This window comes from Sarcophilus harrisii, chromosome 6 (genome assembly GCF_902635505.1).
Source record: "Sarcophilus harrisii chromosome 6, mSarHar1.11, whole genome shotgun sequence".
Classification (NCBI taxonomy): domain Eukaryota; kingdom Metazoa; phylum Chordata; class Mammalia; order Dasyuromorphia; family Dasyuridae; genus Sarcophilus; species Sarcophilus harrisii.
In genome coordinates this window covers 144,813,901-144,826,931 of record NC_045431.1, presented here as the reverse complement: position 1 = coordinate 144,826,931, position 13,031 = coordinate 144,813,901, and the positions used below count along the sequence as shown (strand labels likewise).

General features: G+C 32.5%; 1 protein-coding gene across 2 annotated transcripts in view; it reads right to left on the bottom strand.

The window, feature by feature from the left end:
• C6H4orf17 (chromosome 6 C4orf17 homolog) overlaps positions 1-13,031 on the bottom strand; it is a 46,753-nt gene that overhangs the window by 18,911 nt on the left and 14,811 nt on the right. For both annotated transcript variants that reach the window (XM_003772945.4, XM_031941937.1), the window contains 2 exons: positions 9,081-9,145; positions 7,022-7,159 (listed from right to left, as the gene is read on the bottom strand). In XM_003772945.4, the coding sequence (XP_003772993.1) occupies positions 7,022-7,159; positions 9,081-9,145 (203 nt within the window). The remainder of the gene's footprint in view (positions 1-7,021; positions 7,160-9,080; positions 9,146-13,031) is intronic.

Sequence of the window (13,031 nt, the reverse complement as noted above, 5' to 3'; positions counted from 1 at the left end):
CAGCTGGTAGCTCTCTCTGAATTAGCAAAATTAGTTATACTAACAAAGACACAACTCTTATATATCTCCTATTATATTAACCAGTCATTTCCAAATATCCGACTCATTATGACCCTATATGGGATTTTCTTGGCAAAGGTACTGGAGTTCCTTGCCATTTTTTTCTCCAGCTTATTTTACAGATAAGGAACTAAGACAAACAGGAATGAGTGACTTGCTCAGGGTCACATAGTAAGTAAATAATACTAGATTTGAATTCATGAAGATGAGCCTTCTTGACTCTAAGCCTGGCACTGTCTCATATAGTTAAAACAAACATACTATTTTTTCCTATGATTAGCTGTTGTATAATGAGCAGTCATTACAGTAGGGGTTTTTTTGTTTTTGTTTTTGTTGTTGTTGTTTCAAATAATATAAAAATATTGCTTGCTGAATTGTGAGTGATGTATTCTCTATCAACTGCTGGTAAGATTTCTCACATTTGGATTATAATGAAGTCTATCTTCTGCTTCATGCTGGCTTATTGTTTTCATCTATCAAATTGATAAGAATATTCATGCAGCAATTCTGGTAACCTTATTTAAGATTGCATGATCCAATTCCTGAGTTCAGTAACTTAAGACCTAGATATATATTGAGATATCTACAAGAACAGTTAGCTCTCTTGTATATTTTTGTACTATGTTGTCTAATTATAATTTATGTTTACTCAATATCTTGGCTGCCTTTTTCCTATCTAATTTATCAATTCATTATATTAAAGAATGGAGGTTCAAGAATCTAGTGTAAAACTCAAGTAGCTAGTAGTTATCCTATTCAAAACAGAGAAGCCTAACACAAACCACAAAAATTTTTAGTCATCAGTAGTCATTATGGGATCTGGTCATTCTCTTCTAGGTACTTTTGAATAATTGGAAATAAATTTCAGACAGAGAAGGTTTAAGTCCATACTTTTTAAATTCTATCCAATTAAATGGTCATTCTACATTTATTCTACTGAATTGGCCTTGGCCATGATTTGGTACCTTTGAACATAGACCTTTACAACTTTTAAAGGGTATAAAATAAAGATCAAACTCCTAAAACAAATGTGTTATTGGAATCCTGAAAATTTGTTAAACAAATTTTGAAAAAATAATGTTTCTTCTAGGGAAAAGAGAAAACTATCTCCTTATGAGAATTTTCCAGAGAAGAGCTACTGGCATTATTCATCATATTTTCCACCTAATACCCAATTGCTTGATTCACATATGTCCTTTTTTTTTTTGGAGTATCAACAATTTTCTGAAATCCCTGATAATTTTTATCTTTAATCAGGAAAATAAGAAAAGAAAAACAAGAAATAAGAGTAGAGACCCCGAGGCAAAGGTGCCAGCAGATACAAATATTAGTTTTCTTGCAGAGAGATTCTGGCTTCTTTAATGATCTTTTGTTGATACCTGTTATTACTGCCAGTTTTTCTGGGAATTGGCAGAAAAAAATATACTTTTCATTCCAGGTGTCTAATGTTAAATAATATTTTTCATTCCAGGTATCTAATGTTGAATTATCTCTTTTCCAATCAAGTTTTAGTAGAAAAAAAAGAAAATAGTATTTCTGATAATTTTCTTCCCAAAGCTTTCAAAATATATAATCTCATCTAGATCTTCCTAATTTAGATAAGTTGGGAATGAAGAGATGAAGACAGATAGGTAAGAGAAAAGAAAATCTTTTTCTCTATTGATAAGTATTTATGGCATTTAAAACTAATTAGGTACTGAATTTGTGACAAATGTAATTTCTTTATTGTGAATTTCCAAATTATGGTTTGAATGTTTTTTTACAAATGCTGAAATATTCTAGTGAGTTTTTATGATATAGTTCTCTAGAATTTTTGAAGGAAAAATAGAAATTTTACTAAAGTTACATACATATTGTACTTAGACTCCTTTATTACCTCCTCCCTTTTATGAAAAGTCACAGATTTATTGTTTTAGCACAGAAGAATATGATTTTTACTAACTAGAAAATTCCAAGAAAGCCTTTAAGTGAGGGGCAATTCAAAAGACTTTGTAAATTCTCATTTAGTGTAAAGTTCTTTGAGGATTTTCCCAGATCCCTTAGGATTTTCTAATTTGGCAAGGTCAGAAATTTTAACGGCTCAGTGGGAGAAGGAACTAAAAGATGTATCTGACTAAAGAGAAAGTGAGATCCTTATAAATCCTAAGATAGTAAATTGGATTACTGATTGTTTATAAAAATCAAACTAGATAATAATGATTTACATTTATATAGCACTAGCTATGTTGTAGGTACTGTACTAAGTGATTGATTTATTTGTTATTATCTTATTTGTCACAATAACACTGTGCTATTATTATCACCATTTACAGATGAGGAAACTGAGGCAAGCAGAAATTAAGTGATTTGCCCAGGATCACACTTGAGGCTAGATTTGAAATCAAGGTGGTTTTAACTCTGGGCCAAATACTCTATCCATTGTGTTCATTTAAAAATATTTTTTATTTTGCACTAGAAGTTAATACATGATTTCTTGAGCTGTCCAGGCTACTTACTAGAAACCACTGTCTTTCTGAATTTTGAGTGAATCACCATATATTCACTTTCTTTATGAAATTCTAGAATGTGATTTTTAAAAAAATCTTTGCTAATTACTACATCAGGATATTTGAATATAATATATATGAACAATGTACATATACACTCACAAATGAAAGTTTTGTTGTAGTTTTCTTTTTAGCAAGACCTTTTATGTATTTGATGAATACTAAAGTTATGTTTCACTTACTGATTTTTAACTGTATATTATCACAATCAGAAATATAACTGTATCCTGCCCTAAGATGTGATTAGTGAAACTTGCTATATGAGGTAGTTTCTTAAAATTGTAATTTTATTTGTTCTGAGTTTTGAATTCAGGTATAATTGTTTAAATTATTGTTAAGCTAATAATGATTAAACAAGTTGTTATATATAATTATGGTTTTAAAAATTTATAATAGCTTTTTTATTTTTCAAAATACATACAAAGATAGTTTTCAGCATTCACCCTTGCAAAACCTTGTGTTCCAAATTTTCCTCCCTCCTTCCTCCCTTTCCCCCTCTCCTAGGCAGCAAGTAAACCAATGCAGGTTAAACATGTGCAATTCTTCTAAACATATTTCCACATTTATCATGCTGTACAAGAAGAAGAAATCAGATCACAAAGAAAAATAATTAGGAAAAAACAAGCAAGTAAACAATAAAAAAAGGTGAAAATACTACGCTGTGATCTATATTCAGTTCCCATATTTCTCTGTCTGGATGCAGATGGCTCTCTCCATCACAAGTCTATTGGAAATGGCCTGAATTACCTCATTGTTGAAAAGAGCCAAGTTCATCACAATTGATCATAACATAATCTTCTTGTTGGTATGTAAAAATTTTTTTGGTTCTACTCCACTTAGCATCAGTTCATGTAAGTCTCTTCAGGCCTTTTTGAAATCATCTTGCTGATCATTTCTTATAGCACAATAATATTCCATTATATTAATATAGCACAACTTATCCAGCCATTTCCCAAATGGTGGGCATCCACTCAATTTCCAGTTTCTTACCACTACAAAAAGAGCTGTTTGTTATATATAATTATAATGGAATATTATTGTGCTATAAGAAATGACAAGTAGGATGACTTCAGAAAACCATAGACTTACATGAACTGATGCATAGTAGTGAACAGAACCAAGAAAATATCATACAATAGTAACAACAATCTTGTATGATAAAGAATTGTGGATGATTTAGCTATTCTCAGCAATACAATAGTCCCAGATAATCCCAAAGGACTCAAGATGAAAAATGCTAGCTACCTTCAGAAAATGAACTGATATTAGTTGAATATAGACTGAAGCATGCTATTTTGATTTTTTATTTTATTTGAGTCTTCTTGTACAAAATGACTAATATGGAAATGTTTTATACAATTGCACATCTGTAACCTATATCTGATTGCTTATCCTTGAAGGGAAGGGGAAGGAGAGAGAGTGAATTTGGAATTCAAAAATTTAAATAGAAATGTTAAAAAAATTTTTTAAAAATATTGGACTGGACAATCTGTAAGTGGTAATCAAAGACACAAAATTTCCAAGGAAAAATGTTTTCCAGAAGCAGAAAACTGCATCAAGTAGATTTCTAAATCTAAGATGTTAGAATAAGAAATCTATTCTCTCAATGGACATTAATACGCATTCATCATTTCTTTTTTTTTGGTCCCTTAATAATAAAGTTATGTTTACAATATTTCCCAATGTTTCCTTAAAGTGTCTCAATGCTTTCTGGAAATTATTATAACTCTTCAGCTTTACTAAGAGGTTTTGTTCAAGTTGCTTTCTTATGTTATTTTTCTTATTATTTTTCAGATTTGATTGATTCAATTTTTTAAAAAAAACTTTTTATTTATCTTTTACATTCTTTTCTTTTTAAATTTTGAATTCTAGATTCTCTCTTTCCCTACTCCTCCTCCTCTGCCCACTGAGAAGGTAAAAAATATGCTATCAATTGTATTGGGGCATCATACAAAACATTTTCATATTAGCCATATTACAAAAAAGAAAAAAAGATAAGGTGACAAAATTATTCTTCAATTTGCACTCAGAGTTCATCATTTCTTTCTCTGAAGGTGGATAATGGATTTTCATTATAAGTCCTTTCTAATTGTGTTAGAACATTAATCAGAGTAGCTGAGTTTTTCACAATTGATCATCATTAAAACATTGTTATTACTGTGCATCTTCTCACTTCGCTTTGCATAATCCTTGTCACTTTTTTTTTCAGAAACATCCCCTCCCCCCATCATTTCTTATAGCACAATAGTCCTCCATCACAATCATTATCCACATTTTGTTCAGCCATGCTCCAATTGATAAGAATACTGTCAATTTCCATTTCTTTGCCACCACAAAAAAGATCTGTTATATTTTTGTACATATAGGTCCTTTTTCTTTGATTTCTTTAGGGATACAGGTCTACTACTTTTAATACTGAACCTCTTTCTTGGTCACTCAAAATGGGAGAATTCACTGATTCTGTGTTTTCTAAAATATCCTAATATTTAGAACTTCTCTAGTCTCTTTTTGTTATTTGTAAATGAATGGACTTATTCGTTTTTCATGATTTATGATGATCTTTTTTGTGTAGCTAACATTTAGTGGGATAGAGTCAAGTCCGTAGGGTATAAACTAATGTTACTCTTTCCCCTTTATTTGGGATAGATATGAGAAAAGTGGCTTGAACCCAAAAATTGTGTCCTTAGTACAGTAATATTTATATTCTACCTGTAGCTCTGCTTGATTTTGGCTCCAGGGTTTCTTCTCCCAGGATTAGCTGATCACCTTAAATTTCATTATCATGTAGATTGATTCAGCTTTTGAGGAGGACTACAGACTAAAGTTTTTTTTTGTTTTTGTTTTTTTTTTAAATAGAGGGCTTTTGTTGTGATAGGGAGTGACCCGCCAGGGGCTGCTGGAGATCTAACTCAGACCTGTAGAATGGTTCTCTTCATATGAGAAGATGATGATGATACAAGGAGATTGAGAGGCAGTTGCTGTTCTCTGACTTCTTTCCTCTTCCCTCTAGTCTCCAATTTATTTCATTCCCAATCCATAAGGAACATCTACATATGCAAAGGCTGCCCTGCAACTCCCTCAAGTGTTATAATTCACAGCTGTGGAGGCTCTCTGAGAATTGTCCTGCCCCTTCACCTAGCCATTTTTGTTTTATGGGAGTGTGATTACTTTCCCCTCACAGCATAGTCAGTAAGTTTATGCAATGGCTGTCATCTAAGTCCACATGCTAAGATATCTGAGTCCACATGCTAGGGAGCACAATATAGCACTATAGCAGGTGTTGAACCTTGTGAGATGTTATGGAGACAAACTTTCTGATAAACGAAGAAGAGGACTATAGTCAGAACAGGAATTTAGGAAACAGATATAATTCTAGTCTAGTAACCTCTCTCAGAATGCCAGCCTTGGCGCCCCAGTTTCCAACTCTCCTCTAGGAAAAAAATCAGTTTCCCATGGATAGAGGAGATTTTCCATTCCTCCCCTCAAATGACAATTAGACAATCCATGTTGATAAATCAAACTCATGTGGGCAGTACACACCTTCCACGTGAAATTAAGATCATAGAATCAGAACTGGAAGGAAATTTCAGAAACAATCTTGTCAAACCCCCTCATTTTATAGATGAGGAAACTGAGAACTGTAGGATAACCGCTAACACTTTGACTATAGATTATTTGAGGAAATAACCAATAAATAGATAGAATATCCCAGAAGATATCCTCCTTACAAAGAATGTTCCTGAAAGCTGTTATTTTAATATCTTCCTAGGTTTGTCCCTTCCTAATTGATTTACTTCCATCCCACTAGAAACTGTTAGCATTTAGCAAGAAGCATCTGTCAGCCTCAATAGACCAACCCTCTAAAATATGCTCATATAGATAGTAACTCCTAGAATCTCCCTCCAAACAATCATTCAATGCATATAGAAAAAAAATCATTAACAACATTCTATCACTCGTTTTTCCCTGTTACTATGCCTTTTCACTTCTTACTGTTTTTTATAGATGATATTTCATCTCCTATCTCTATCTTTGCTCTGTTTCTATGCCCTATTTCTAAAATACAGTTCTTTCTCATCTCTGCTTCTTAGAATTCCCAGTTTCCTTCAAAAGATTCAAGTACAGCTTCCTACTTGAATCTTCTCTTGATTTCCCCCAAATGCAATTACCTTCCTAAGTTATTTTGTATGTATTTGTATCTAGTTTATATATTCCTGTATAAATAAATATATAAAATATCTACTCTGTTGGAATGCATGTTTCATGATGTCAGAGAATATCATTTATATCTGGATCCTTAGGGTCTGGTACAATGCCTAACCAATAGCAGTCACCTAATAAAAATCTGTTGATAGAATAATTGATTTATTTATATATTCTTTAATTACAATCACAATGATAAATATGGCTCTTACTTTTATTTCCTGATCCAGATAGTTTGGTATGCAAATTGTCTTGCTTCTCATTTCCTTCTTAGAATCATTATGTTCAGAGACCATAAGACTTTTGTTTGCTTTTGAATTTGAAAGGTGACTTCTTCCCCGGAGCTCTTCCTAAATCAAAGACATAATGCAATTATGACATCTTGTTTTCAGTTAACATTCATGCTAAAACTAAAGAAAACATATGACTAACAAAAGATATATACAGGAATGAATACACAGAACATAGCTAAGTCTTGAGGTGGATAGAATGATGCATTACTTGGACCTGATTTTGACTTTAGCTGTATGACTTTTGGCAAGTCACTTGACCACTGTCTGTGCACAGTTTCCTCATCTGTAAAATAGGATAATAATAGCACCTATCTGCCAAGGTTATTGTGAAGATAAACTGAGTTAATATTTGTTTTTTTAATTTTAAATAATCTTATTTTTCAAATACATGCAAAGATAGTTTTCACCGTTTACCTTTGAAAAACCAAATTTTTCTCCCTCTTTTTCTCTCCCCCTCCTCAAAACAGCAAACAATCTGATATAGGTTAAACATGTGCAATTCTTCTAAATACATTTCCATACTTGTTATGCTGAGCAAGAAAAATCAAATCAAAAGGAAATCAAAAACATGAGGAAGGATAAAAACAAGAAAGCAAAACAACAAAAAGGTGAAAATATTATAGTTTGATCCACATTCAGTCTCCATAGTTCTTTCTTTGAATACAGATAACATTTTCTATCACAAGTCTATTGGAATTGCCTTGAATCACTGATGAGTTAATGTTTGTACAATGCTTTCCAAACCTTAGTGCTATGTAAATGCTAGCTATTGATATTATTATGCTAATTATTACTATTATTATTATTACAGAAGTTTCCTATTTAAAAGCACAAGAGCCTACTAAGCCAAAAATCACCAAATTAATTTTTAGAAAGCAGCTAGAGTATAGTAATCAGACAAATGACTTTATGACTCATGAAAATAGGTGTGATTCTGGAGAAAATTAAGGAGTGGGGATTATATCTGTATTTTCACATATTTAGGAAATTCCCAGATGAAAAAATTCCTTTCTCCAAAACAGTTGTACCTTCTCTTCAACTTTTGGTTGTAAAAAAATTGTATAGAATACTGTGAAGTTAAGTGACTTGCTCAGAATCACATAGCTAGTATGAATTAGAAGGAAGATTTATTTTTTAAAAAAGAAAGTAAGCATTAGGGTGATGATGAATTGCAGATTATGAGACAGACCATGGGAGTACTCTGAGTCTGGACTTAGTGTTGTTTCTGAACACACCATGTTGCATCTCTTTTTCTTTTTGATGCTTTGTTCTCCAGTCCCCAAAGCCTAAATTTTATCTTACTTCTTTCCATGTGTCCCTAGTTCTCCACTAATGCAATAGCCTTAGCAGTATTCTGTAGGAAAATATGGATTTTTATCTGCATCTCCCAATTCCAAGACTCAGCTACTACAATGCAGTAGGGCAAATCATATAATTATTTTGCTAAGATAGAGGATGATAATGGCTATGTCTTGAATTAATTTGGAGGACAAAGCCTTTGGAGCAAATTTTCCCTGTTTAATAATGTCAATGAGGACCTCATTAAATAAAATTTTAAAATATATGATCTTTTGTGGGATTTACCAGGACAATTCTTATGCTTACCTGATTATTTATATAAGGCAACAAGTGCTATCCTACAAAATATAATTAGAGAGATACATTATTTTTCATAGAAATGAGGGCATGGGAGTATTCCCTCTATGCCTTCATTTCTATGGTAGTTTGGTGACGAGTACTGTGCTAAAAGTTAGGAAATTTGGATTCTTAGAACCTGTTTTTAAGCTAATTAGTTATATGGACGTGGATGAGTATATTTATAAAAGGATTAAGTGTGTAAATATAAGTTAATTTTGTTACTGTTATTAATCACAATTAACAGTTCCTTTATTAAGTATTAAGAAAAATATGTGAGAGAAAATGAAAGACTAATAATCTATAGATAATTGAACATAGATTGCTGGTAATAGTTTCTTGCCTTTTTAATCTTTAAAACACCATCACTGGGATCATCAAAGAAGTCTTCTGTTTGTTTACAGGGTTCTGAAATTGAATTAAGGAAAAAGAGATTTGGGTCAAACATAAGGGGATTTTGCTCTTATGTTATAGTATCTATCTCCATACCTTCACAGATGAACTACAGAATCAAATACCCAGTTGCTCTGGTTATTATGGATTCCCATAAGTAGCACCTTGAGAGGAAGGATTCTGGAAAGATAGCAGAATAGGTCAGCAGATTTCAAGTTCTCCAGGTTTCCCTCACAAATAGAACTAATTTGTGCCTCAAGGCAAACATAGACTGGTGAAACATCAAGATGATTTTGGGTAGAGCAGGGGTTTCCTGGTGCAGCCCAAGAAGATCCAAAGAAAGTTCCAAAGCAGGATTAACTAGTGTGAAGTGCTAGCTCCACAGAAACATAGAGTAAGAACCCCTGAGATGATCTGAGTGTATGTAGCTGGAGCCTCAGCGGGAACCACAGAAACTTTCATCTCTGGGACCACATGCAGAGTCTAGGATCTGAGTCCAGGAAGACAAAGAAAACCTCTGGTTAGGAAGTTAAGCCTAGCTATCCTGCAGAGTGAGAAGGAACCAGTATACTCTGTAAGTGCAGAAGCAGTGGGACAGAGGCACTGTTGGCTGTGGGCACTTGAAGGAAGGGGAAACTCTTGGTTTGGAATACCAGATCAGAGCGGAGAGCTAAAGTAAAAAAGCACCATCCCCTTACTCAATGTTTAGAGAGCTTGCAGTAATACTTATTATTTTAAAAAAGGAATTGGCAAAGAAGAAAGTACCCAACCATATTAACTTATGGGAATAAGGAAGACAAGGGTTCATTATCACAGGAAGACATTGATGTAAAAAAGCTTCTTCCACCCCAAAGAGTTACATTAAATGGCTCTCTGCTCAGAGAGAATTTATAGAGGTCAAAAAATATTTTAAAAATCCAAATGAGAGACACTGAAGAAAAACAAACAAACAAACAAAAAGAAAGCCATCCAAGAAAAACAAGATTATGAAAAAAAGTTATGCAACTAGAAAAGGAGATGCAGAGTCTTAAAGATGAAAATAACTCTTTGAAAATTAGAATTGGGCAAGGGGAAGCAGTGAAGCTATCAAGATCAAGAAGTAACAAAACAAAACAAAAAAAGAACAGAATGTTAAACATAAGAAAAAGAACAGATCTGAAGAACAGATCAAGAAGAGAAAATATAAGAATAATTGGATTACCTGAAAGCTGTGACAAGAAAAAGAACCTTGACACAATAATGCAAGAAATAATCCAAGAAAATTATCCTGAGTGATAGAACATGCGGGGGAAAGTAGAAATAGAAAAAAAAAAAATCCACTGATTATCACCTCAACAAGATCCTTTGTGGAAAAACATAGGAATATTATTGCCAAATTTTGAAATCCTCAGATCAAAGAGGAAATTTTGCAAGAAACAAGAAAAAACAATTCAAATATGCTGGAGCTACCATTAGAATTATACAGAATTTATCAGCAGTCACAATAAAAAGACCAACAATCCTGGAATCATATCTATCAACAATGAAAAGAACTAGACCTGAGGTAAAAAATATCATATCCAGCAAAATTATCCATAATGTTGAATAAAAAATAATTTTCAGGGTTTTCTTTCAACCACACCTGAACTCAATAGAAAAATTAACATATAAGAGCTAATATCTAAGATTAATTTCAAGAAGTTAACATGGACAAATTATATTTTTTACATAGAAATGTATACCAAATGTTTAAGATTGATGTCAGTAGCTCACAAGAAAAATTTATATAAATGAGGTGCAGAGGAAGAATAGACACAGAAGCATTAGAGAAGGGAGGAAAACTCGAAAAATCTACTTTTGGGTTAAATAGGCAACACTATATATGTACCATGAAATGTATAGCACCCTCCAAAATCTATAGAGAAATAAGGAGGAAAGGATGATTGGAAGGGGAACTAAAGGGTGGGGAAAGAAGAGAAGAGAAGGATTTATGTGGGGGAGAGATTAGGTAATAGTAAGGCAAATTAAGGAAAAGAATTAGAGTAGAAGAATTATCAGGAATAGGAAAGAAGAGATATACACACATGCTACAATATAGATCAGAAGCCAAATTTATTAGGAAAAAAAAGTATGGCTAATAAACAATGATCTTAGACAAAGTCAAACTTCAAGATTCAATCAAGAAATCTACATTATATGTCAGTTATACTAATATTATTTTAGATATATGTTTACATATGGGTAAATGCTTATATATGTGTGTCTGAGTATATGTAGATATGTGTGTATATAGATATATGTATCTGTGTGTGGATCTATGGATGGGTGTGAATGTATATATGTGTGTGTGTGTATGTATTATATATATCCGTGCTTAAATATAGCTTGCTTAGGGGACAGTAGGAGGTATGAAAGTCGTGTCACATCCCTAAAGTGCTTGTTGGACATTTCCCATAAACATTTAAAATTCCCATAAATATTTTAAACTCAGTATATCTCAAACCCAAAACCCATTATCTTTCCATCTAAATCCACTCTTATTCTAGCTTCCTTCTTATGACAAGGGTCATAAGCAAGAAAGCAACACGCTCAATACCACAATGATGATGGAAAAATAATTACCAAAAATCAAAAGTTTATGTTGCAAAATTATAAATCAAAAGAAAATATATAAAGTATCATTACTTAATTCCTTAACAATAGTGAGTGGTTTACTAGTTTTGTATGTTGTACTTGTTTTCACACTTATTTTTGATATATTAATTTGTGCTTATTTTTCATCTTTTTTGATGAAACACTATTATATGGTGATATATTTCTGAAAGTAGGGAAAAGAAGGGATATTGGGAGAAATTATGGTAATATAAATAACAAAATAAGCAAAACATTTCTTAAAAAATAAAAATAAATTTTTAAAAAGTGGTTGAGGACTTGAATTAGGTGGTAATCTTATGAGTAGGGACAAAGAGGCAAATGTGAGAAATATTGTAGAAACAGAATTATGTGTAGCTATGGAGAGTAAGGAATAATGAAGAATCAAAGACAATTCCAGATTTCATAACAGGTTGACTAAAGAATGTTGTGATCTTGAAGACCCAGCACAGTGCCAGGGATACATAAGTGTTTCATAAACTCTTGTGGAATTAAATGTATTTCAGGAAGGAAAAGGTTGTACAGAAACTTTAAAATAAGTGTTGCCTTTCAGTACTTGGGAAAGTTTCAAACAAATGCAAAATAAACTAGTTGCTTCAAATACAATGGAAAATAAAAGATTTTAAAAACTGAAATCAACCCAGAAATCATGTTGCCAAAATCCTAAGATATTATCAATTTCCTTTACTGAAAATCTACTCAAATGATTCTACCCTTCTCTTCCCCCTCAAATCATCAGCTGGAAAAGCATCAAGTCCAAGTGGGAAATTCATGGTGTGTTATCAGAAGACCAATCTAGCTAAATTTTAAATGGCCCATTGCTAGATGACTCCAGGACATTATGAATGGTATTTTTTTCAAGGCTGCCATTATTAGGACATTTTGTAATTTTCTTCCTGGAGGCTTAAAGGGTAAGGAAGAGGGAGGAATGAGAGGGAGGGAGGGAAGAAGAATGGAAAGAAAAAATGCAGGAAGAAAAAAAGAACAAAAGGGAGGAAGAAAAGAAAGCAGAAATGCATTGATGGAGGAAGGAAAGAAAAGAAGAAAGAATGGAAGGAAGGGAGAGAAAAAAATTAAGGGAGGGAAGGAAAAAGGAAGAAATGAATGGAGAAAAAAGGGAGAAAAGAAAAAAGGGAGGAGATAAAGAAGGAAGAGCAGGAAGCATGGAGGAAACAACTGTTTATTAAATGTAGTATTACTATATGCCAGACTCTGTGCTAAAACAAGCAAAAAGAAAAACAGACTGCTCTCAAAGAGCTTACATAAAAGA